The 23,634-nt window shown below is 46.2% G+C and overlaps 1 protein-coding gene and 1 long non-coding RNA gene across 5 annotated transcripts; one reads left to right on the forward strand and one right to left on the reverse strand.

Moving 5' to 3' along the window:
- Window positions 1-299: 299 nt before the first annotated feature.
- Zfp90 (ZFP90 zinc finger protein) lies at window positions 300-10,270 on the reverse strand. 4 transcript variants are annotated; one of them, XM_050144416.1, is made up of 5 exons: window positions 10,097-10,270; window positions 9,829-9,895; window positions 5,868-5,994; window positions 5,497-5,592; window positions 300-2,093 (listed from the first exon to the last, which is right to left on the reverse strand). In XM_050144416.1, exons 2-5 carry the CDS (start codon window positions 9,859-9,861, stop codon window positions 475-477), a joined length of 1,875 nt encoding a protein of 624 aa, XP_050000373.1. In that variant the 5' UTR covers window positions 9,862-9,895; window positions 10,097-10,270; the 3' UTR covers window positions 300-474. The 4 variants fall into 4 exon arrangements, with proteins under 4 accessions (XP_050000373.1, XP_050000371.1, XP_050000372.1 ...); XM_050144414.1 differs by having other exon boundaries at window positions 5,868-6,069; XM_050144415.1 differs by having other exon boundaries at window positions 9,829-10,270.
- On the forward strand, window positions 5,902-6,592 carry LOC126502984 (uncharacterized). Its single transcript, XR_007592125.1, has 2 exons — window positions 5,902-6,018; window positions 6,377-6,592. It is a non-coding gene; the product is annotated as an uncharacterized lncRNA (long non-coding RNA).
- Window positions 10,271-23,634: the final 13,364 nt, after the last annotated feature.

Consider the following 23,634-nt stretch of genomic DNA (forward strand, 5'->3'; position numbering starts at 1 on the left):
TCCAAAGCTAAAAAGAAACCCTGTCTTGAAAAAGAAAAAAAGGAGGAGGAGGAGGAGAAAGAGGAAGAAGAACTTGTTTCAGCCAAGTAAAACCATAATGTTTAAAATGTTTTGGCCACACTATGAGTTTTCTTTCTTTTAAGCTTGTAAACAATAGGATTTATATACCAAGCTTCAAAACTTGGTGATTTCAGACATACATATTCAAAAGGTTTAGCAAGGTTGTATCATTTCTAAATGACTATATGTAGTTTTTTTTTTTTTTTTTTTTTTTTTTTTTTTTAACAAAAAGCCTGTAATCAAATAGAAAAGAGTGGCTTTTATTTAAAAAAAAAAAACCTGTCTCTTGGCACAGTTTTTTCCATATGCAGGGTACAAAAACATATTTACATTTCCAAACTTTCAGAATCCTGATACTAGATTGGGACAGTACTTTAGACAAAGCTTCCTACCCGTTCCATAATTTTCGCTTTCCTACAGTTTGTTTCGTGCATGAATTCTCTGGTGTTTAGTAAGAGCTGAGCTCCTACTGAAGTTTTTCCCACATTCCTTACAAGCGTAAGGTTTTTCTCCAGTATGGATTCTCTGGTGATCGTGCAGGTTGGTTTTCTTTCTAAAGGCACGCCCACATTCATTACATTCATAGGGTTTCTCCCCGGTGTGTGTTCTTTCATGCTGAATAAGGGATGAGCTCTGACTGAAGGCTTTGCCACAGTCGATACATTCATAGGGTTTCTCTCCAGTGTGGGTTCTCTCGTGCTGGGTCAGTGAGGAGCGCCGACTGAAGGCTTCTCCGCATTCGTTACATTCGTAGGGTTTCTCTCCAGTGTGAATTCTATGATGCTCTATGAAACTTGTGCTCCTTTTAAAAGCTTTTCCACATACATTACACTGGTAAGGCTTCTCTCCGGGCCGAGACACAGACTGCTCAGCGTCATAGGATGTCTCTCCAGCATGGACCCTCTGATGGTCCGTGAAATCTGCGATGTGACTGAAGTCTTCCCCACAGTTATCACGATGGTGCGAATTCACTTCAGGAAGTGCACTTTCACCTGGAATCAGAGATGCATTGGGCTCCAAAGCCATGCTGGAGTCGCTGCTTTGGTAAGGCTTGCCTCTTTTGTGAATCCTCATATGCTTGTAGAGGGATGGGCTCTGCCCAAAAGCCCTCCCACATATGCTACATTCAAAAGGCTTCTCTCCGGTGTGAGTCCTCTCGTGCTGGACAAGCGAAGAACATCTACTAAAGGCTTTCCCGCACTCCTTGCACTGGAAGGGTTTCTCTCCACTGTGTGTAACCTCGTGTTGAGTGAGGGAGGTACCATGCCTGAATGACCGCCCGCAGAGATTGCATCGGTAGGGTTTTTCTCCAGTGTGGATTCTCTGGTGTTGAACGAGGGAGGAACTGCGCTGGAAGGCTTTCCCACAGAGACTACACTGGTAAGGCTTCTCTCCTGTGTGTGCATTTTCATGCTGACCGAGGGATGAGCTGTGCCTGAAGGCCTTCCCACACACAGTACACTCGAAGGGCTTTTCCCCAGTGTGAATTCTCTGATGTTCAGTAAGCTGTGTTTTCCAGAGGAAGGTCTTCCCACAATCAGTACATTCATGATGTTTCCTTCCAGGATAGATGCCTTGGTCTGTACCATTGGGATAAGCATCATCTTTATGAATTTTCTCATGCTTATTAAGGGATGATCTGTGAATAAATGACTTTCGACATTTATCACATTTATAAGGCTTCTTTTTTGCAAGGACACTATTCCGAGTAACTAACTCCAAGTTATTTCCAAGTGTTTCACAGCCACTGGGCCTCACACTTGAAGGCATGTCTAGTTGTGGGACCAAGTCTGTGCTCAATCTAGAGTCTTCGTCAAATTTATTTTGCTCCAGATTTGTCTCCAGAGTGGCTATTTCTTTCTGGGCCGATGCCTCTGGTCCCAGATGTCTCCCCCAACTCTCCTGGTGCCTCTGGATCCTGACATCCCAGGGATCTCCCTGTGTGGCACGTGACAGAACATCTGTACTGTGGGATCCTCCAGATGTGCCCTGCCGAAGACTTGACGGCTTGGTTTCAGGCTTGGTCTTCCAGTCTAAAAGAAATATAAAGTGCAAAGGTTCCCAAATTCCTTTCAGAGCAAACAGAAGGCTACAGGACAGATAAGACTGCGGAAGCCTTATGCTGCGGGAAAGAGAGTGGGGTGTCAGTGAGTATTACAAATCCAGAGCATCTGTCACGTCCAGGGAACGAGGCAAGCCCTTGTGAGTGGGGTTAGTCTGACAGGAAGCAAAAGAAGAAAGGAGCCGAAGTGTGTGAGGTGCAGATGTGTGTGTTTTTAATGTGTGTGATGTATGTATAACACTTATAGTAAAATAATATTTATTCTATGTAGGTGCAGGGAACTGAACCCGAGTCCAAGGCAAGAGCAAGTGCTCAAACCGCTGAGCCGTCTCTCCAGCTCCCTAATTCCTTCTCTTGACCACGGATCTATTTCAATCAACAGATGTATTCCTAAGTCTGTTTTTACCACAGAATGCTAATACTAGATAACACATTCATTTTTAGGTTCTAAGAATGGGAGCCTTTAGGGCTGGGGAGTCGGCTCAGTGTTGAAGAGCACTTGTTGCTCTTGCAGAATTCCAGGATCGATTCCCAGCACCCACGTGCAAACTCATAATCATCTGTAACTCTAGTCTCAGAGGACCCAACGCCCTCTTTTCTGAGCTCTACGGGCATCAGGCATACACATGATGTATATACATACACGCAGGCAAAACACTCATATACATAAAACAATGAAATAAATAAATCTAAAAATGGTTATCTTTAAAACCTAAGGGAAATGCCAGGCATGGTCACTTATACCTAGAATTCCAGTACTTGAGAAACTGGGGCAGAATAGATCATGAGTTTGAGGTCAGTCTGGATGTAGGGAGATGCTTTCTCAAAAAAAAAAAAAAAAAAAAAAAAAAAAAAAAAAAAAAACAAACCCCCACCCAAAAAAACAACAACAAAAATACTAGGGAATATGGGTTGAAAGGGTGAACACACTTGTCAAAAGCAATAGGATTGTACATATAAGCATTTATTTAAAAAAAAAAACTGAGCTGGACGTGGTAGCACATACCTTTAACTCGGGGGGTGGGGAGGCAGAGGTAAGCAGATCTCTGTGAGTTCAAGGCTAGCTTGATCTACAAGACAAGTTCCAGGACAGCTAGAACTTTTACACAGAAGACCCCTATTCTGAAAAACCAAAAGATGCCTCTTCTCTGTGGGCTGTACACACATGGTGCACAGACATACATACAAGCAAGACACACATATATATAAAAACAAGTGGACAGGGTTTGAGAGATGGCTCAGTATTTAAGAGCACATATGGTTTTTGCAGAGGACCCAAGTTCAGTTCCCAGCACCTGCTGGGAGTAGATTTGAGTGGCTGCCATTACAAGATGGCATTTGGCCCCAGCCTCCCTTGATACCATAATAAAGGTTGCAGTTCTTCCACTAGAAAACAGGATGAGTTGTTGTGATCTAGCTGCCCACACTTCCCCTGACCGGCAGGGGAACTTCCTTGTGGTCTGTAATTGACAGGGATGTTCCCCTGCTTTCTTTCCTGCCAGTGGGTCTCCAGAAAAGCAGTTAAAGTATCAAAGAGGCAAAGGTTGCTAAGCAGACTCCCTATATAAGCAGCTACAGCTCAGAGCTCTGGGCCCCTCACTTTCTGCTCTCTCTTCAACCAAGAGGCTCCAATAAAGCGTGATTTGAGAAGAATCCTCGTCTGTTGGCTGTTCTTTCCTGCTGGCCAGGGAGTTCGCCGCAAGCACCCACACTGGGTAGCTAACAACTGACTGTACCTCCAACTCCAGAGGATCCAGTATCCTCCTCCTCTGGCTTTGGTGGACACTCTACACGGGTACACATACTTCCTACTTTTGCATACATATAAAGAAAGTGATCTCTTTATAAAAAAAAAGCCAGAATAAACATGCCCTGAGAGTCTTGTTTTCTTTTTCCAGACATGCCCTGAAATTTAAGAATAATTAATTAAAAACTTTGACTCTGGACTCAGGAGTAAGTTCAGCAATACAGCACTTTTTAAAAAGAACTTGTGCAAAGTCCTGGATTTTATTCTCAATATTTCAAAAGGAAAAAGAAAGGAAACAACTCCAGTTACTGATATGCATACTTATGTTTCCAACTTCCTTTAAAGTGCATTAAAAAGGTAATTTCTCCATGAGCAGATAAGGAGATGTGATCAAGCAAATACCACACTACCAACAAATGTGATCATCTAGGCAGCTTTATGATAATTGCTGCAGTTTTTTATTTTTCCATATATTTGAAATTTTTTATAATAAAATATTGGGAGAGGAAACACAGTTGAAAAAGCCCAATTCCCAAATACCTACACTTGCAATGAGAATTAATCCTAACCTCATAAGGACAGTCACACACAATGGCACTTGTAACTTCAGCACCTGGGAGCTGCAGGGTGGCAAGTCTGAGGCCAGCCTAGACAACACACTCTCACAAACAAAAACAAGAAACAAAACTCCTATGGGCAGGAAAGGCTTTGTATTATTAGAATTATTTTCAGTGGGTCACTTAATAAAAATTTAGTTTTTGTTTGTTTTTTTTTTTTTCATTAGTGAAGACCCGGAACAGAATTTTTTCAAACAGTGTGCACTCGCTGAGTATCGATTTACTAAGGAGTGTACGGTTACAGAACACAATGTACTGAAGCTAGACAGAAGCTCCATCACAAGGTGAGCTCTCTCTGTGAGTTAAAAATGAACCCAGATTTGCTGGCCTTTGAACACCTTGCTTTTTCAAAAACTCTAACATGCTTCTTCTTCTTTCTTTCTTTGTTTTGTTTTGTTTGTTTTTCAAGACAGGGTTTCTCTGTGTAGCCCTGGCTGTCCTGGAACTCCTTTTGCAGACCAGGCTGGCCTTGGACTCAGACCGCCTACCTCTGCCTCCCTACAGCTGGGCTTAAAGGCGTGACCACTGCCCAACTAACATGCTTTCTTTTAAACAGTGAAGGCAGTGCTGAGTCCTATAGAATGTGCGCTTAGAACAGCACTGTGATGCTAGGACCAAGATTCACCTTACACTAACCTCTGTTTTATGGTTTTGCTTTGTTTAGAGACAGGACCTCACTATGCAGCCATGAGTGGCCTAGAGCTCACAGAGATCTACTACCTACCTCTGCCTTCTGGATGTTGGCATTAAAGGGATATGGAGGGCTAACTTCTCACTTAAGACGGTATAAAGCTGGGTGTGGTGGTACATGCCTATAATCCCAGCGCTGGGGTATCTTTTCCCCGAAGACTTACTGCCAGTAGGAATGCCTGACTGGAAAAGAGAAACGTGCAGATTGTCACCCAGAAACAGTTTCAGATTCCTCTGCGTGTCGGACAGCTCCCAGGCCTCTCCGTGAGCTGTGCCACCGTCTACACGGATCTCCACGAGCAGAATTCTTACTCGTTTACCTGGACAGAAAGGTCTCTGGATTTCTCTCTCTGATATCCACGGCTCTTCTCCTTGCTCCAATTTGAAGATCACCTCTGGCTTGGACACCTGATACCCTGCTCATGGGTAAACAGACAAGATTTGGGTGTTCGATCAAGAAGACAGAGAACCTTCCTAAAAGTCAGTACTAGTCCTTGATCCTCAGGACCTTTCAGAGAAGAAAAGGTACAGCTTAAGAAGGAAAGCTAGTGAAGTCCCCTCTTCTGGGTCTGTAAAACGACCTTTCAGGCTCACAACCAAGCCCCGGACTTCCTCTCAGTTACTAGGCTGCATGCAACCGAGGAAGGAAACCTCGGCGACGCGTGAGCCAGCGGGGAAGTAGCCTCCTTACCGAGAGAGACCAGGTGGCTGTAGTTCTCCAGCATCACGTCCCTGTATAAGCTCCTCTGGGCAGGGCCCACGTGGTGCCATTCTTCCCGGGTGAAGTCCACAGCCACATCTTTGAATGTCACGGACTCCTGTGGGATCACAGGCCTGCTCAGGTAGGGATCAACTCCACAAATGCTCCTCCCAAAGTCCAGGAACAGACCTTGCTGCTCAAAGGGAAATGTTTGTCTTGAGACGCTGATTTTTAAAGCATGTAGCTCGTCTGACAGGAAAGTCAAAGGGGAAATAGATCCCACACCCCTGCATATGCTATTGTGTCTCTCCTTTCCTTTCCCACCTCTTTATCCTGATGCTTTTGCCTCTCCCTCTCCCGGGCCAGGACTGCAGACCTACGCAAACATGCCTAGCTTACAGCTCACACTCTCGTCCATCTATCTTGCTGTTTTCCTTTCAAATCAAACCTTTTATACGGTTGTTCATTCCTCACTGCTTTCTTTCCTTGCTCTGTTCCAGATTCAAACATGGGACTATAGAAACGACCGAAAAAGGATAAAAAACGACAGCCTTTCCCTCCTCGTCCTCTTTATCTCCCCACGTGATCCTTCTCAACAGTTGGTGTGTATACTTGGAAGTCCCATGTCCATGTTTTACTCACGTACTGCAGGCACACTTCATGAAACATCACACATATTGCTCTGCAAATTGCTTCTATGTATTTACTATTTTTTTTTTAAAAAAATATTTGGGGGCAATGGCTCAGTGGTTAAGGGCACTAACTGCTCTTCCAGAAGTCCTGAGTTCAATTCCCAGCACCCACAAGGTGGCTCACAACCATCCATAATGAGATCTGGTGCCCTCTTGTGGCCTGCAGGCATACATGCAGGAGGTAGAACACTACACATAATAAATAAATATCTTTTAAAAATTGTTCTCTTATTTATATGTGTATATCTGAGGGTATGCATATACACTATGTTCACGTAGGAGGCCCATGGTGGTTAGGAGAGGGCATCAGAGCCCCCAGAAGTGTGTGGTAGGCAGCTGTGAGCAGCCTCGTGTGTTTTGGAAACTGAACCCATGCCTTCTGCAAGAGCAGTAAGTGCTCTTAACTGATGAACCATCCTTCCAGCTCCTACTCATTTACTAATTTTTGAGAGAGATTCTCATGTATCCCAGGATAATCTCAAACTCGCTATGTAGTGGAGGCTGAACCCCCAATTCTTCTGTTTCTGCTCCCCAAAAGTAGGACTACAGGCATGCACCACTTCATCTGCTTTCTGTGGTGCTGGAATGGAAGCCATGGCTTGGTGCATGATAGGGAAGCAATTCTACCAACTGAATGCATCTCCAGCTCTACAATTAGATTTTTACATTAGGCTTTCTTGGGGATCATCCCACATATATTGTACCTTATAGTGTCAAACTATTTTAGAACCCCCCCCACAGCTGTATGTCAGGGTACCCAACTGCTGGTTTCTGCTCCAGATGATATAAATTCAAGCACCCTCCCCTCAACACTAATCCTCAGGCCACAGCTACACCCAATCTTGCTGGCCCTTGAGGATATCAAGCTGTGTTAAGAACCATAAGATACATGATACATTTCAAAGCCTCAGTAGGATAACATGGTTGAATACCCCATTAGTAATTTAAAGATACTGATTATAAATAGAAGTGATAATAAACCGAGTTAAATCAGATGCATTACTAATATCACATTTTATATTATTTTTGCATCATGGATAAATAACAATACTTTCTTTTGTCTGTTGGTTGTTGTTTTTTTTTTTTTTTTTTTTTTTTTGGTTTTTCGAGACAGGGTTTCTCTGTGGTTTTGGAGCCTGTCCTGGCACTAGCTCTTGTAGACCAGGCTGGTCTTGAACTCACAGAGATCCGCCTGCCTCTTTTTGTTTGTTTTTTGAGACAGGGTTTCTCTGTGTAGCTTTGGAGCCTGTCCTGGAACTCTCTTTATAGACCAGACTGGCCTCGAACTCATCCGCCTGCCTCTACCTCCCGAGTGCTGGGATTAAAGGCTGTGCCACCACCGCCCAGCAACAACACTTTTTTTCCTTTTTGGGTGATTCTAAGAGACTTGTACACCCTTGTGTGTGTTCACAGATAAGCACTAGGGGAACCAGGAATGTTGAATGCACAAAGTTGTTGCCAGGCAGTGGTGGTGCACGCCTTGAATCCCAGCATTTGGGAAGCAGAGGCAGGCGGATCTATGATTTTGAGGCCAGCCTGGTCTGCAGAGCAAGTTCTAGAACAGCCAGAGCTGTTACACAGAGAAACACTATCTTGAAAAACCAAATAAAAAAAAAAAAACCCAAAACATAAAACCACATTAGTATTTTTATCTAGATTGAATGTGATTACATGATACATATAGCAACTACAATTTTTAGTTTATTGTTAATTTTAAAATTATTTCATTTGGCTGGGCGGTGCTGATGAACACTTTTAATACCAGTACTAGGGAGGCAGAGGCAGGTGGATCTCTGTGAGTTCAAGGTCAGTCTGGTCTACAGAGCTAGTTCTAGGACAACCAAAGCTACACAAAGAAACCCTGTCTTGAAAAACAAAAACAAAACAAATTATTTTATTATGTGTCTGTGTATGGGTATTTTGAAAAACTTTTTATTCCAACAAAGGTAGTTAGTCCAATAAAGGCCTGCACTATATTCCCCTGAACTTTTTCCCCTTTGCAACAATTAGCCAGTTTCGTCAGACTACACAGTCAAGCTTCAGTTACCGTGATCGGTTTCAGTCAGCACCTACATGAGGGATAAGACAGAAGCCATCTTAGCAAACTGTGCTTGTTAGCTCATTTTGGGTTGGGTTTCAATTTTAGAAAACACATTGCCTTGCTAACTTCTTTCACTTTGTGTGGTCCTTTGTTCCTCGGTTCCTTGAGTTGAGATTTTTCTCTCCTCTGTTTCTAACAGTATGGTCACATCAGTGTGGGTGCTCAAGCAAGACGGAGGCCTTTTGCCCCCTCGGAACCAGATTATACAGCAGTTGTGAGCTGCCTGGCATGGGCGTTAGGGTCCGAACTGTTCTCTGCAACAGCAATGTGTGCTTTTACAGTATGTGCTCTTAAATGGTGAGCCATCTTTCCAGCCCATCCCTATTTTCCCTGAGGTGCTGGGAACTGAACCTAGGACCTCACGTACGCTAGGCAAGAGATCTACCATCAAGCTATATGCCTAGTCCTTACCCTTTATTCTAAAGAGAGTGTGGATTATGTTTTCCCTTAGAGACAGGGTTTCTCTGTGTAACAGCGCTGGCTGTCCTGGAACTTGCTCTGTAGATCAGGCTGGCCTCGAACTCACGGAGATCCACTTTCCTCTCTGCCTCCCAACTGCTGGGATTAAGGACATGTGCCTTTCTGCCCGCACAGATCAGCCTCTTATTAATTAACCTGAGGCTGGGACTACTGAGGGAGTGCACTATTATAGATCTGTTAAAGGAAAAAAAAAAAAAAAAGACAAGCGCAAGGGGCAAGAAAAACTCGGAGCTAGTGGGTCCAGGTTTGGCTGGATGTTGGGTCTCAGATTCAACGCGACCATCCTTCACCATCTTCTTCCTCTGACCATGGCTCATCTGCTCCCTGCTCATATGCCCCGTGGATGAGCCATAAAGCTTCACTTTTCTATCTTGTCATCCTACTCTCTCCACTCCTCACTGAAGAGTTCAAAGGACCCGCACAGCAATAAAGGTTCAGTGCCGAGAATCCCAATACATTCAGTTCTTCATAAAATCGCACTCCCCTGGTCCCCTCCACTACCAAATTACTCCATCCTTACAGTAATCTTGCTCCACCCAGGTCTGGGCACTTTAAGAGGGATTTTCGCTAGACTAGGAGACTCAAAGCCATCAAAACTCTAGAACAATAACTGTCCCGTACACGTCCCCGGGATCTCGCCGGGTGGGATGCTCCGGGCGGTAGGGAAGGCTCGGCTCACCTGGGGCGTGACCATCGGAGGCCTCGGGGCCATTCCTGCCTCAGTGTGTGCTGGCTACGATCCGGGGCTGAGGAGAGAGGACAGGATCCACTCATCCCGCTACCCCGCCGCCCTATCCCTGCAGCCCTGCAGCCACTTCAGCCCAAAGGGCCGAAGGAGACCGCCTCCGCCTGCATCTCCCCCAAGGCCAAATGAAAGGCCCTGGCCGCCTCGCCACGCCCAGTCCGCCCGCAGGATGGTGGGCGAGGCCGGGAGTCCAGCCTCCTACCCACGGCACTGGGAATCACCGCCTCCGGGGCTTCGGGATCCGCGACCTCGGGACCGCCCCTCTAGCGCCCGCTGCAGTCTCTGTTCGCGGCGGTGCTGTCCTGAGTAAGGGCCAGCTTCGCAAACCTGCCTCCGCCACCACAGGGCCGGACAATGGCCTCAGCGGCGGGCACAGAACCGCAGTGCGCCTGCGCACACGGAGCCCGGCGCCCGCCCACCCGAGGCTCTGGAACTGCAATTCCTAGTTTATCCTTGCGTGTCCTGCCTGCGGACGTGCTCCGCTCCCTAGTGGGCGCTGTAGTAAGAGCCCAAGAAAGCGGGCAGTGTAGGTTCAAAGTTTTTGTTTTGGGAGATTGGTGGCTGTGTGTATGTTTTGGGAGAATGGGGGTGGTGTGTGTGTGTGTGTGTGTGTGTGTGTGTGTGTGTGTGTGTGTATGTGTGTGTTTTGTTTTGGGAGATTGGGGGCGGTGTGTGTGTGTATGTGTTTTGACTCCTTTCTTGAACTGCTAGAATTTTGCCTCATCCGTCTTTCTCCCAGACCATCCCACTTCTTTCATTCTTTCTTTTTTAATTTTGTTTGTTTTGTTTTGTTTTTGGAGACAGGGTTTCTCTGTATATATAGCCTTGGCTGTCCTGGAACTCACTCTGTAGACCAGGCTGGCCTCGAACTCACAGAGATTGCCCTGCTTCTGCCTCCGGAGTCCTGGGGTTAAAGGCATGTGCCACCACTCCTGGCCCCCACTTCTTTTTTCAAAGATCTTGGTTGAGATATAGTTTACAGACCATAATATCATAAAGCTTAACTATTACCGTAAGGCACACGTTACGGACTGGAGGATCAGATGTTCAAGGCCATCCTCAGCTGTGGTTCAAGGCCAGCCTGGGCTATAAAAGACCCAGTCCTACAAGGCCAAAATAAAGAAATAAATAATGCACGCATGAATATAAAGTGTACAATCCCACAGATTTTAGTACATGCAGAGAATCTGCACAACCATCAATCTAGTGTCCTCTTTGAACACTTTCGTCAGCCACAAAAGAAAAAATGTGCACATTAATAACCCTTCCCTAGTCCTACCCCCACCACCTCTCACTGTTGGACAACCACTGACCTGTGTTGTCTGTGTAACAAATCTGCCTCCTCTGGATGTTTCATGTGAATGGGAACAGATAACATGGAGTTTTATGATTGATTTCTTTCACTTATCATAGTGGTTTTGAGTTCATTCACATTGCAGAAAATTTCCATATTTCATTCTTATTTTATGCTGAATGGGAGATTTGACTGTCTGAGCAGACTATATTCATTCATCAGCTGGTGGCATTTGAGTTGTTTACATTGTGGGATTTTATGTTTTAATCTTCAAAGCAACATTCCTGGGGGTGTGTACATACTTTTATGGGGTGCTGTTTCCTTACTCTTGGGTAGATACTGAAAAGTAGAATTATGGATATTTGGTAGCACGATGGTTAAACATTTCGAGAAGCTGAATTTATTTTCTAAAGCAGCTGTATCATTTTATACTTTTTTGTTTTACTAACAGAACATAGATTCCAACATTCCTATCCACATCTGTTGCTATCTGTCTTTTTTTATTACAGCATTATGTGGATTTTGCAGGTGTGTGGGGTTTGGAAAAAGTATAAACAACAACTAATGTGCAAATATTTTGCGCACTAAACAATAGTAGCAGATCTATAATACAAAGCAGAAGTCCAATAAATCCTGGACGATTCCTAAAATAGAACTTTCTGTAGATGTGCAAACACAGGGCCAAGATGGCTCAGCCTGTCCCTGAGCACTGGCAGCAATGCGGCCCACAGAGAAGGATACAACTAAGGGCCAGAGCAGCACCCTGGGGACCCCGACACAAGGGGAGGACTCCGAAGTGACATGGAGAGACCTAAGAGTGAAGACCGGGTCTCAAAACCAACCAAAACATTCACAACAACAACAAAAAACAAATCCTTACCAAGCTAGAGTTAAAACAATGTAAAAGTTTTATTTGGCCCATGGTGGCTCATGCCTTTTATCTCAGCACTGGGAGGGTGTGTGTGTGTGCAGAGATGGGAGGATCTCTGTGATTGTGTGTGTGTGTGTGTGTGTGTATGTGTGTGTGTGTGTATGTGTGTGTGTGTGTGTATGTGTGTGTGTGCAGAGATGGGAGGATCTCTGTGATTGTGTGTGTGTGTGTGTGTGTGTGTGTTGGAGAGCAGAAAGTTGGACAACCCCAGGGAGTTGGTTGTCTCTTCCACTTTCTGAATTCGGGTCTTCAGACTTTCAATTCAAATGTTTTTACCCATCCTCTGTGAAGCAATTTCTACTCACTGTTTACAAGATTGGAAAAAGGCTTCAGTTTGTCCATTTTAAAGACCAAGTTGACCAGGTGTAGTAATGAGCACCTTTAATCCTAGCACTTGGGAGGCAGAGGCAGGCGGGTTTCTGTGAGTTCAAAGTCAGCCTGGTCTACAGAGTTCCAGGACAGGCAGGGCTACGAAAAGAGTCCCTGTCTCAAAAATGAACAAAGCAAAGATCCACCTGCCTCTGCCTCCCAAGTGCTAGGATTAAAGGCATGTGCCACCACCGCCTGACTTGGAACCACATACTCAGAGGAATTTATTGGCTCTCCCTCTGAGTTACCTCAGCAAGGACTGGGGCATGGTGTCGAGATGTAATTCATCTCGGTATGCAGCTGGCTGATCCAGTGAAGGTCCCACGCAGGTTCTGCAACCTAGAGTAAGCTTGAGAGCAGGTACTTAATGGTCCCAGGACGGATCTACAGAGCCGGGACCCTAGGATGCTCCTAGCCACAGGCTCTCCAAGCGCAAGTGTGGTTCCTCCTTGGCCCCTGGAGATGGGAGTCAAGTCAGCGATTATTGTCTGGTCGTTAACTCAAGATTTAAGGAGCCGACAGAGGAGAGCGTGTGTCCCCAGCAAGTTCAGAACTGGACATTCATAGCACTAACAAATTGCTAACCAATCAAAACCTCTCAGGGCAGTCTCTTTGGCCTCCGTATCTGCTTCTGATTTCTGAGTTTTGAGGTAGGAAAGAGAGAACGGTGCTAGGGACACGGAGGTATCCGAACAATGCTCCCTTTCACCCTCAACCCGTGCCCTGGTGGGCAAGAGGCCGCTCCTTTCTGTTTGAGAGGAGGATGCTGGACTCAGTGTGACCTTGTCGAAGCTAGGGGGAGCCAAAGAAACCGGTTAATAATATCTTCCTCTGCCCCGGCTGGAAGATAACGCCGAGGACTGAAAGGTCCTCAGTTGCACACTGGGTGAGCAGTGGGTTCAGCCTTCTGGCTGAGATCCCCGGTTTTGCACAAGGGCATCCAAGAAAACTAGTGAAAGGCGATGGGACCCAGTAAATGCACCGCGGCCTTGTTATGAAAACCTGTGAAAAGGGAATCCCAGTCCCCGCCTGTTTTTCTGCACACAGCAAGACACCAGACACCGAGTCCTGCCAACACCGCTGCGGCGCTGCTTGGGTTCTGTATAACTTCAGCTTTCCTCGTCTAAGGCCTAATTGAGGAGTTATTGAGAGTCCACTCTGGGTTGCCTCCAGGGAAGCAAGTTCCCCACTCTGTCACCCTCTCCCGCGTAGTTCAAACTAGCTTGAACTCATAGTATAACTCCAGCTGTCCTCAAACTCTCTTCAGCCTTGAGAGCGATAGGGTTACAGGAGAGAGCCACCACACCTGACTCCACTAAAACCAAACCCTTGTTTTAAGGATCCTAAGGGTTTAGCGTTGTTCAGACCGCAGGCTTCGATCGCCATCTGCTGGTCACTATGATACATACACATTACTGTTCTAAAGTTTATTGTAATTATACTTCGACAAGTTTGTTCCTCCCAGGAACTAGGCCTGGAGGTTTACAGAATTATCTTAACTTGAAGTTAAAAACCCATGAAAACAGATTGGAATTGTAACTCAGTGGTAGAGCTCTTGCCTCACATCCTTCTGCCCCAGGTTCAATCCCTGGTCTGGGGTAAGGTTAAGGTCGTCTCTCTGCATTGTATGTGTAAAAAATAGCTTCAGAGACTATAAGCAGAATATTAGAAACTTACCAAACTACCAAATGCCACATCTGGAATCCCAGTGACCTATCTCCCAGAGCTCTCCCATGGGACAAGTGAGTCGCTGGCCTGTCTACCTGCCTAGGCTTAGCACATTTTCCCTAGGGAAGACCCTCATGTCCCTCTGCACCAAGAGGAGCTGGGCTGGTTCAGTCTGGCTACTGGCACAATGCAGGGCGCCACGATGATGCTAAACTGTTAACACATTCCTTATTCCCACTGTATTCAAGGATCAAGTTTTATCAATCAGCATGCTTTTGAGACTCAGGCTCTGGGAGGAAAGGGAGGAGGGGGAATGAACAGGCCTATAATTCAATAGTTGAATGTTTGCCTGCTGAACACCACAAAGAAAAAAAAAAGATTCTTAAAGAACACACTATTAAACAAGACTTTATCCTTCGTGTTTTTGTTTGTTTGTTTGTTTTTAGTCAGAGTTTCTCTACACAGCCTGGCTGTCCTGGATCTAAGTAGGCCAGGCTTGCCTTGAACTCACAGAGATCTACCAGCCTCTGCTTCTGCTGGGACTAGAGGTGCGCACCACCACTGCCTGGCTCTTTGTTTTTGAGGTAATCTCCTGTGGCCCAGGCTGGCCTCCAACTGTACATGTATGTAGCAGCGAATCACTCTGAGCTCCGAGTGCTCCTGCCTCCACCTTCTGAGCCCTGGGGTGACAGGCATGGGCCACTATACTGGCTTGATTTCCTTCCTTTCTCTTCAGCTCTATTCCCAGTCCTGGTGCTGTGTGGTCGTCACCAAGTGATTCTCTCTTTCTGAGTTTCTGTCTCATCTGTTTAATGAAGGAGTTGGTCTGACTGATGGAAAACCCCCTTTTATTTTCCTCTCATACCTGCCGTGAAGATGTGGCAGGCTATGGGGTCATGGAGGGACTTCAGCTGGTGCCTTTGTTCCTGCCTGATTTTTGGCCTGGACTCACAGGTTGCCTGGGAGTGAAATGTCCCAGCTGCCTGCCATGCCTCTGGCATTCTTCTTACTTCTGGGCCAATGTCTTGGGGAAAGGCAGCATTACCGTGGTAACCCAGGGGCTGGTGTAAGCTCTTTTGCCCCCTGGTGGACATCTGAGGGCTTCGCAGGATGGGTTGTTCTCATTTCTCTGTTCAAAGAGGTGGCTCTGGTAACTAGGTCCCTATACCTCCTGTCACTCACTGCCTTGAACAATGGCTCCAGGCTTCTCCTATTCCGACCTTCCAGCTGTTTGGTTTCTCCATCTGGGGTCAGGTTTCTTGCTTTGTTAAGAAAGCAAAGACTCTGGGCATCTTCCTCTTCCATTCTGGGATTTTTTACAGTGTCCTGCTTGCATGTATACCTGCAGGTCAGAAGAGGGCACCAGAGTTCATTACATATGATTATGAGTCACCATGTAGTTGCTGAGAATGGAACTCAAAACCTTTGAGCGGGGGCTGGAGAGATGGCTCAGCGGTTAAGAGCATTGCCTGCTCTTCCAAAGGTTCTGAGTTCAATTCCCAGCAACCACATGGTGGCTCACAACCATCTGTAATGAGATCTGATGCCGTCTTCTGGCTTGCAGACATACGCACAGACAGAATATTGTATACATGATAAATAAATAAATATTAAAAAAAACCTTTGAGCCATCTTTCCAGCCCCCAGTATGGCAATTTAGGAAGGATGTAAGTGTCACTGAAGACACTTACAGAGTCTCTCTGGAAACCACCCTTCCTTCTGCTAGATGCCTCTAGGAAACCTAAATTCAGGTCTTAGACTCCAAAAAGTACTTTTCCAGAATACCTTATTCATCTTTGGGAGAAGATCCCATAGGAGTGGATCCAGGAAACCACATGGAGGGCATCTGTCAAACCTGAGAATCAAGGGGAGAAAAAAACAAATCCATGACTCTCCAATTAAAACAAGCTGTATTTGGGGGTAGACCCAGGACTGGTCAGCCGGTCATCTCACTCTAAGTTGGGATTTGAGAGAGCAGCCCTGTCCGCCGTGGCCTCCTGAGGTCCTTTTTATAGAAGAGATAAGATGTCCACAGGGGGAGAGAGTTGACTGTTATACATTGTTAGAAAGATACAACGAAAGGGAAGGAGCAGGATAGGGCTATGCATGGGGTCACAAGTTTAGTGCAGGTTTCTAAGAAACAGGAACTTATTCTTGATTACAAATAGAAACCTCAGCTTGTGAGGAGTTAACACAGGACAAACAGGAACTCATTCTTAACTGCAAACGGAACCCTTAACCTGCAAGGCCCATCGTTCCTGTTTTGGTCTCACAGTATGGTTAGAGCTGGGTGTTGCGGGCTTGATTAGGAGGTAGGCAGCATACTGCTAAGTCAGCTCAGTATGGGACTGGGATGGGGGTGACAAGGCTGGCGATGGAGCAGGTGGGGACACTGCATGGGAGGCGGGTAATCCGCTTGAGCCAGGCAGAAAGACTTCTTGAGGGAAGTGGTTAATTATCTGAGTTGCATCTTCAATGATGAGGCTTAAGTTGGGCACTGGGTGGATTGCAGGAGGTCTTGTCTTTAGCCTCTTCCTTCCTGAAAATTCTGTCCCTCATTAGTGGTCACTGGCCCTGAATCTCCTCCCCGGCCTTACCCTCATCTCATCCTATCTCCTTTTCCTGGCCACTCTCTCCTAGCCCTATGATTGTAACAAGCACCCCAATATTGCAGATGGTACTCCCCCTCCTCGTCACATGTACTCCCTTCTGGTGAACTTATTCATCCTTTAAGGTCCAGCTTGATGTTCAAGCCTTTCTGGTACCATCCCACGACCCTCCCTTCAATCACATGTCAGTGCCGTGGACCAACACGTTAGGTCTGGATATAGTTCCTCATTGCTACTTCCTATTCAGGTATCTCTGTCTTTTCAGCTGTTTAGGATCTCTTGTAGACTGTGAGAGGATGGGCTGGCTTTTCTCAATCAAATCAATGGTCTGTTGGATGGATGGATGGATGGATGAAGCACAACTTTAAAAAAACGAACAAGAGGGGCTGGAGAGATGGCTCAGTGGTTAAGAGCATTGCCTGCTCTTCCAAAGGTCCTGAGGTCAATTCCCAGAACCACATGGTGGCTCACAACCATCTAAAAATGAAATCTGATGCCCTCTTCTGGCCGGCAGGCATACACACAGAATATTGTATATATAATAAATAAATAAAATATTTTTTTAAAAAAAACGAACAAGAAACACCCTTGCTCACAATGATGCCTCTCCCTGACTCCCGGTTCTGTTCCAGGACATGGCCCTGCAGGGATTTAGCCATATGTTACTAAAGTGAATTAAGATTTACTTGAAATAACCACAGACTCCCCCGCTCCCCTGAGCTTGCAATGACCAGATTACATCTCCTCCAGGCACAGAAGTTTGACATTTTGTTGCAAAGTCATTTTCTTCTCATTTCCTTATGTTGCTAAAATATTCGATTTCTCTTCACTTCCCCTCTGTGTCCCCATTACTCACGTTTAGTTAAATTTATCCACTGCCATTTAATCATCTGAGAGAGGTTTGCTGGTGTGGCTATTTCCCTTGGCTTTGTTTTCTCTCCTAAGACCGTCTGTTTTCCCCTGGACCACACTGAGAACAGAACCCAGACCCCTCCCCTTTGGGGACAGAGAATCTAGTATACATTTGAGCCCCGAGTTTCTTCCAAAGCTGACTTTGACTTCAGGGTCCTCCTCTCTCCACCATACCCATTGCCCTTCCCTTTCTCCAGACTCCTCTTCTGCTTCCTGGAACATGGTTGTTTTCTTTTTAATTTTATTACACTTATTTCGTTAGTTTGTGGGTGGGTGAGGTCACACACATGCCACAGAGGTCAGAAGATAACTTGTGGGGATCGCCTCTCTCCTTTTGTGGGTCCTGGGGATTGAATGAGCGCATCAGGCTCGGCAGTAAGAACCTTTACCCACTGAGCCATCTGGCTTGCCTAGAACATTGCTTTTATTTTGCCTCCAGATCAAGCAGTTCTGGGATCCTTTAGTCACCCAGACAAAAGGACACCAAAATTATTCTCTGAATAGGTTTAATCAACCTTTAAGGGGACAAAACAGCCAGCTGGGCAGCAGAAGGGGGCGTTGTCGGGAGCCTGCTTGAGATACTGCCACACCAGCCCCATTCCTTAACGGGCTGGGACGCCTTCTTCCTTCTCATTCTCCTCACATTAGGACACAGATCTTTATTCTCCCAGAGACCTTTGGGAAAGACCAGACATTGATGGCGTAGGGAGAGCGGACTCCTCATTTGACCTCTCATTGTGTCTCTTGGGGGAGGCTCAGGAGCAGCATAGATCCCACCTGGGCTCCAGGAGGTCAGGTCAGCCCTGGGTGCTGCATCTGCAGAGTGCCGGGCTCTGAGTGTATCTGGAAAGTGGGTGCTGTGACTCCCAACCTTGGCAAAGCATATGCTGTTCCCTCAAACTCAGGGAAAGGGACGATGTGGATCGATGGGTAGGGTGCATCCATGTTTCCGGGAACGTTAAGGATGTAGTGGAGCTGGGACAGTTCATACCAGAGAATCTCAACATCAGAAGACAGGCAAGCCTCCGTGGTCCAGCCAGGGAGATAGCCACACTGGGATGTGACTGTGTGCCCAGATCAAAAGTGGCCACTGGAATGAGGGAACCAACATGAAGTCAAGTTAGAATTGAGCAAAAATCTTGCTGGCCTGCTATGGTGACTTACACCTGTAAGCCCAACACTTGGGAGCTGGACGTCGGAAGGGAGCAAGTTTGAGAGCCGTATGAGCTACAAGACTTTGACTTAACAAACAAATAAGCATAACAAGTACAACACACACACACACACACACACACACACAGCAAAAGCTCTGGCAGGAGAAAAAGACAGCAGCAGAAAGAAACCGAGGGCATTGCCGTGGGGCAAAGAAGAGTCATAACAGGGCTTGCCTACATAGACTCAAGGCACAGGAAAGAAAGTGGGGGCGCTTTATTATTTTGCTGATAGTGTCTTATGTAGCCCAGGCTGGTTTTCATACTCGCTGCATAACTGAAATGGCTTTGAACTTCTAATCTTCCCGTTTCTACCTCCTGAGTGCTGGAAACAGGCATTCACCTCCACTTCCAGCGCCTGTGGTGCTGGGAACAGAACCCAGGACTCTGTATGCTGGGCAAGCACTCCGTGAGGGACATCTCTAGCAACCATGGAGCGGATTGCTAGGACAAAGATGGTGGCTGGAAAGTCAGTTCCGTGGCTAAGTGCACGGGCTGTTCTTACAGAAGGCCCAGGTTTAATTCCCATCATCCACATGGAGGTTCACAACCATCTATCTGTCCCCCCAGCCCCAGTGATCCTGTGGGATCTGAAGCCCCTCTGATGGCCTTAAAGTACGAGGGAGGCACCTAGTATATAGACATATATGCTGACAAAACAAACAAACAAATAAAAATTTACAAAAGGACAAAAGGGACGCAGATAAAGTACTTTGTAGTCATGTTTTATGAGTCATACTTTTGTTTTTTGAGACAGGATTTCTCTGTGTATCCCTGGCTGTCTGGAACTCGTTCTATAGACCATTCTGGCCTCAAACTCAGAGATCTGCCTGCCTCTGCCTACTGAGTGCTGGGATTAAAGGTGTGGGCCACCACAATCTGGCTATGAGTCATATTTAGAGACTTTCACATATATGATCATATTTAAAATTTTATCTTTTTTTTTCTCTTTCTCTTTCTGTGTAGCACTGGCTGACTTAGAATTCTCTGTGTGGCCCAGGCTGGTCTTGAACTCACAGAGACCCTCCTGCCTCTGCCTCCTGAGTTCTGGGATTAAAGGCGTGTACCCCTACACCCACTTTATTTTTCTATTTAACAAAATATACTTTATTCTTGTGTCCATTTCAAGGATATTTATTAATTTATTTATTTTTAGAACAAAATGGAAGCTCCAGCCTGCATTTGCCTGTGCTTTCTTTGATCTCTGGTTGCATCGTGGTTGAAGGAGATACTGCTGCCCATGTAGTTTGTAAGATGCACGTATTAGCTCACTTACATCTTACGAGTGTTCCATGTCTGAGGCTCAGACATGGAGGAGGGGGTTCAAGGGCACATAAAGATACAAGGCATAATAACCAAGGTTCACTGGGAAAGGTAGGCCTGGCCAAGGCTGAGGGTTCAGGTAGCCAGAAGAGTGGCTAGTGAAGTGGGGGTGCAATCAGCCACCTTCCCTTGAGTCCCCATCACCACTTCCAATTTTACAATTTTCATTTCTTACTTATTTGCTGTGTTGTGGTACATGGCCCTCCGTAATGCTATGTGAGTTTTTCTCTCTGCCATGGAGACACATCCCCATTAAACATAGCTCCACACCAATTACCACCACCACCACCATCATCATCATCACCTGTGGCAGCTTTTATTTTATTGAGAGAGCATCTCACCGTGAAATCCGGGCCAGCCTTGAGCTTACGGAAGAATCCTAGTTGGCTTAAGATCTTCCTCCCTCAGCCTTCTAAGTGCTAGGATGGACGGACAGAAATACCCTGCCTGGCTCTACTACCCCGTCACCTGTAACTCTGACCAAGCATAGGACGAGATGCAGTTTAAGGGAAAAAACGGTTCATTTTGTTTTGCAGCTTGAAGGCTGCACAGTGCAAAGTTGAAGAATTGAATCTGCCGAGGTCTCTCTTGCTTTGCTGGTGGGGACTGTCTCCAGAGTTCTGGCGGGTATCCCACCGCAAGAGGGATGCACAGAAGGTTCGAAACCAAACTTCCCTAGCAGGTGAAGTCTCACAGTCATTTATTAACTATGAATCCGTGAATGGGTTAATGTAAAATGAGGGCGGAGCTCTCATGACCTGATTGTCTCTTAAAAGCCCACATGTTTCCATCTCTTTTTTTTCTGGGGGTCCCACTTTTTTAATAGCAATGTGAATTAAATTGAACAAAATGAGGGGGCGGCATGGCAGCCGACAGCCCCATGGTGGCAGCAGTGTGCAGCTGGCGGTCTTCACACCCTCACGTCTTGGTGGGAGCAAAGAGTAGGCAGGATCCCAGCACCCAGGAGGCAGGGGTAGATGAATCTCAGTGAGTTCCAAGCCAGTCAGGGGTATATAGTGAGACCCTGTCTCATTACCAAAATGTAACGAGAGAGAGAGAGAGAGAGAGAGAGAGAGAGAGAGAGAGAGAGAGAGAGAGATACAGAGACAGATGGTCAGATCTCCCAGGAAATAAAACCTTGAGGCCTATCCTCAGCAACCCACTTCCTCCACAGAGTATCCACCGCCTGGCTCCGCAGGTAGAGACTTCCTTCTTGTTCCCCTCTGGAAATGGCGCTCCTGCCAAGAGGTTCTGGTGCACTGAGTCTGCTCACAAGGCTTAACCCAACCAAGAGCCACCACCAAAGAGACAACCTTCTAAATGGTGCCACGAGCCAGGGAACAAGGGTCCAAATGTCCCCCTGAGGGGACACTTCACATTCAGCACGCAGCACTGCCAAGGTGGTTCTGGGTGGAGCCTCCCGCCGCGTGTCTGTATGCCTGACCAGACTTTGATTAGGCTGTAGGGATTCGCCCTGTCTCCCTGGTCACTCATGCTGGAGCCAGGAGTAGGGGGTCTCCTTTGTTGGTGGAGGCTCTTGAACTGACTGGGTTAAGCATCACAAGCCATCTGCAGAGCCTGAGACAAGTGAAGGGTGCCAGGTCCAGTGTTGGGGAGACACTGCCTGTGGCTGGACAGTTCCCAGGAGACGGACAGGGATTTCACAGCTGGTTTTCTCCTGGAGATTCCCTGGTATGCTTGTGTGACATCCCGCCCTCGGTAAACTCCACCGTTGAGAGCTCTGTTTGTGCAGTAACACATCCCTCACCAAGACTAAAACAATGGATGTCATGAAAAGTTTATAGCTTCCTAGATGTACCAGATTCCTCTTTAAAAAGATATATTTTATTTATAAATAGTAAAGATTATTATTATATTTTATTTAAAAAATATACGCCTGTGTGTTTCTCTCACTCTCTGTGTATGTTATAAGTCATGGTGTGTGTGTGTGTTTGTGTGTGTATGTGTCTTGTGTTACAAGCCATAGTGTGTGTTTGTGTGTGTGTGTCTCTGTGTGTTACAAACTGTGGTAAATGTGTCTGTGTGTGCCTGTATGTGTGTATGCACTATAAGCTTTGGTGTGTGTGGGTATATGTATGTTACAAGCCATGATATGTGGGGGGGTTATGTGTGTGTTATAGCCATGGGGTGTGTGTCTGTATGTTAGTGTGTGTTTGTGTGTTACAGTTACAAGTCATAGTGTGTGTCTGTGCATGTGTTACAAACCATGGTGGGGGTGGGGGTGTGCATGTGTTTGTGTGCGTGTGTGTGTCTGTGTGTAATTATGTCTCTATGATGTGTGTTACAAGCCAGGGTGTGTGTGGAGATCAGAGGAACTCTCGAGAGTTAGTTCTCCCATCCTGTCATGTGAGTTCCGGAGATCAAACTTGGGTCAAGTCATGAGGGATTGCGCTAATGGGTAATAGGTTATTCCGAGAGGCAGCTGCTAAATAAATTTGGCTTTGACCCCTGTTGCATCATTTTGCTATGCAATATCACATACCACTTTGGAGATCTGCAAATAGTCTCCACCAGTAAGGGAAACCTTGAGAAGCAGCCCTTCCACGTCAAGAAGAACCTTCAAGCCCCAGAAGCTCATCACAGAACCTTTATGTTGTATAAGCTACTCACTCTCAGCTAATCTGTTACGGCAACAGAAAACAGACCCAAGGATCTAAATACTTTGCACTGATAGAGAAAAATGGGCGAGCCAGTTTTAAAGAAGGCCTCTGGTACAGACTGTCATTTACAGTGAGGAGAGAATAAGACCCTGTGGTCTTCCTTGGTCACCCTTCTCTGCCCGGTAGTTAGGGGAGGTATCTTCTGGGGGCTCATGCTGTATGTTGAACTGATTTTGAAGGTGAGATTTTGCCTTGTGCCTCTTACCGGCATTGTGATAGCAGCCATCTTTGGAGTCCAGTGGACCTTGTTCTGACTCAGAAATCTCTCTCTCTCTCTCTCTCTCTCTCTCTCTCTCTCTCTCTCTTTGTTTCCAGAAGGTTCTGAAAAGACTGTGGCATGCCAGAGGCCATGCCTGTCTGCATCTAATTTGATGTGACTTGTTTCCCTGGCCACAAGAACTCAGGGCCAGGAATAAAAAGCACCAGGGGCAGAGGCTGTAGCTCACTACGCTGCCCAGGGCGCTGGTTCTCAATACCCTCAATAGCCACAGGGAGCCCGGGAGGGAGCCTATCCAAGAACTCATGGTGGGTCTGCACACGGTGGGAGTTCAGCTTTGTTTATCCTCAAAAAAGCCCCAGCAAAACCTTCCCCTGAAACTGCCACCATTAGGTATTTATTAAACTTGAGTTGACTGGGGCCAGTTCTCCTGGTTGACTAAAATTGGCCTGAAAAATAGAGTAATTTGTGGTTGTCAGACCCTAAATTAAATGATTCGAATGCTACCGCGGCTGATTAAAGGGC

Source organism: Alexandromys fortis, unplaced genomic scaffold, assembly GCF_014885135.2.
Source record: "Alexandromys fortis isolate MF-2015 unplaced genomic scaffold, M_Fortis_MF-2015_v1.1 scaffold_1, whole genome shotgun sequence".
Taxonomy (NCBI): domain Eukaryota; kingdom Metazoa; phylum Chordata; class Mammalia; order Rodentia; family Cricetidae; genus Alexandromys; species Alexandromys fortis.

Bases quoted from the DNA above. Each gene is read 5' to 3' on its own strand.
- Zfp90 (XM_050144414.1), bottom strand. From the start codon at position 9,861: ATGGCCCCGAGGCCTCCGATGGTCACGCCCCAG. The intron at 6,070-9,828 runs GTGAGCCGAGCC...CCCTTTGAGCAG, and splicing joins CTCCGATGGTCACGCCCCAG to CAAGGTCTGTTCCTGGACTT. The intron at 2,094-5,496 runs GTAAACGAGTAA...TATTTCTTTTAG, and splicing joins CCAGAGACCTTTCTGTCCAG to ACTGGAAGACCAAGCCTGAA.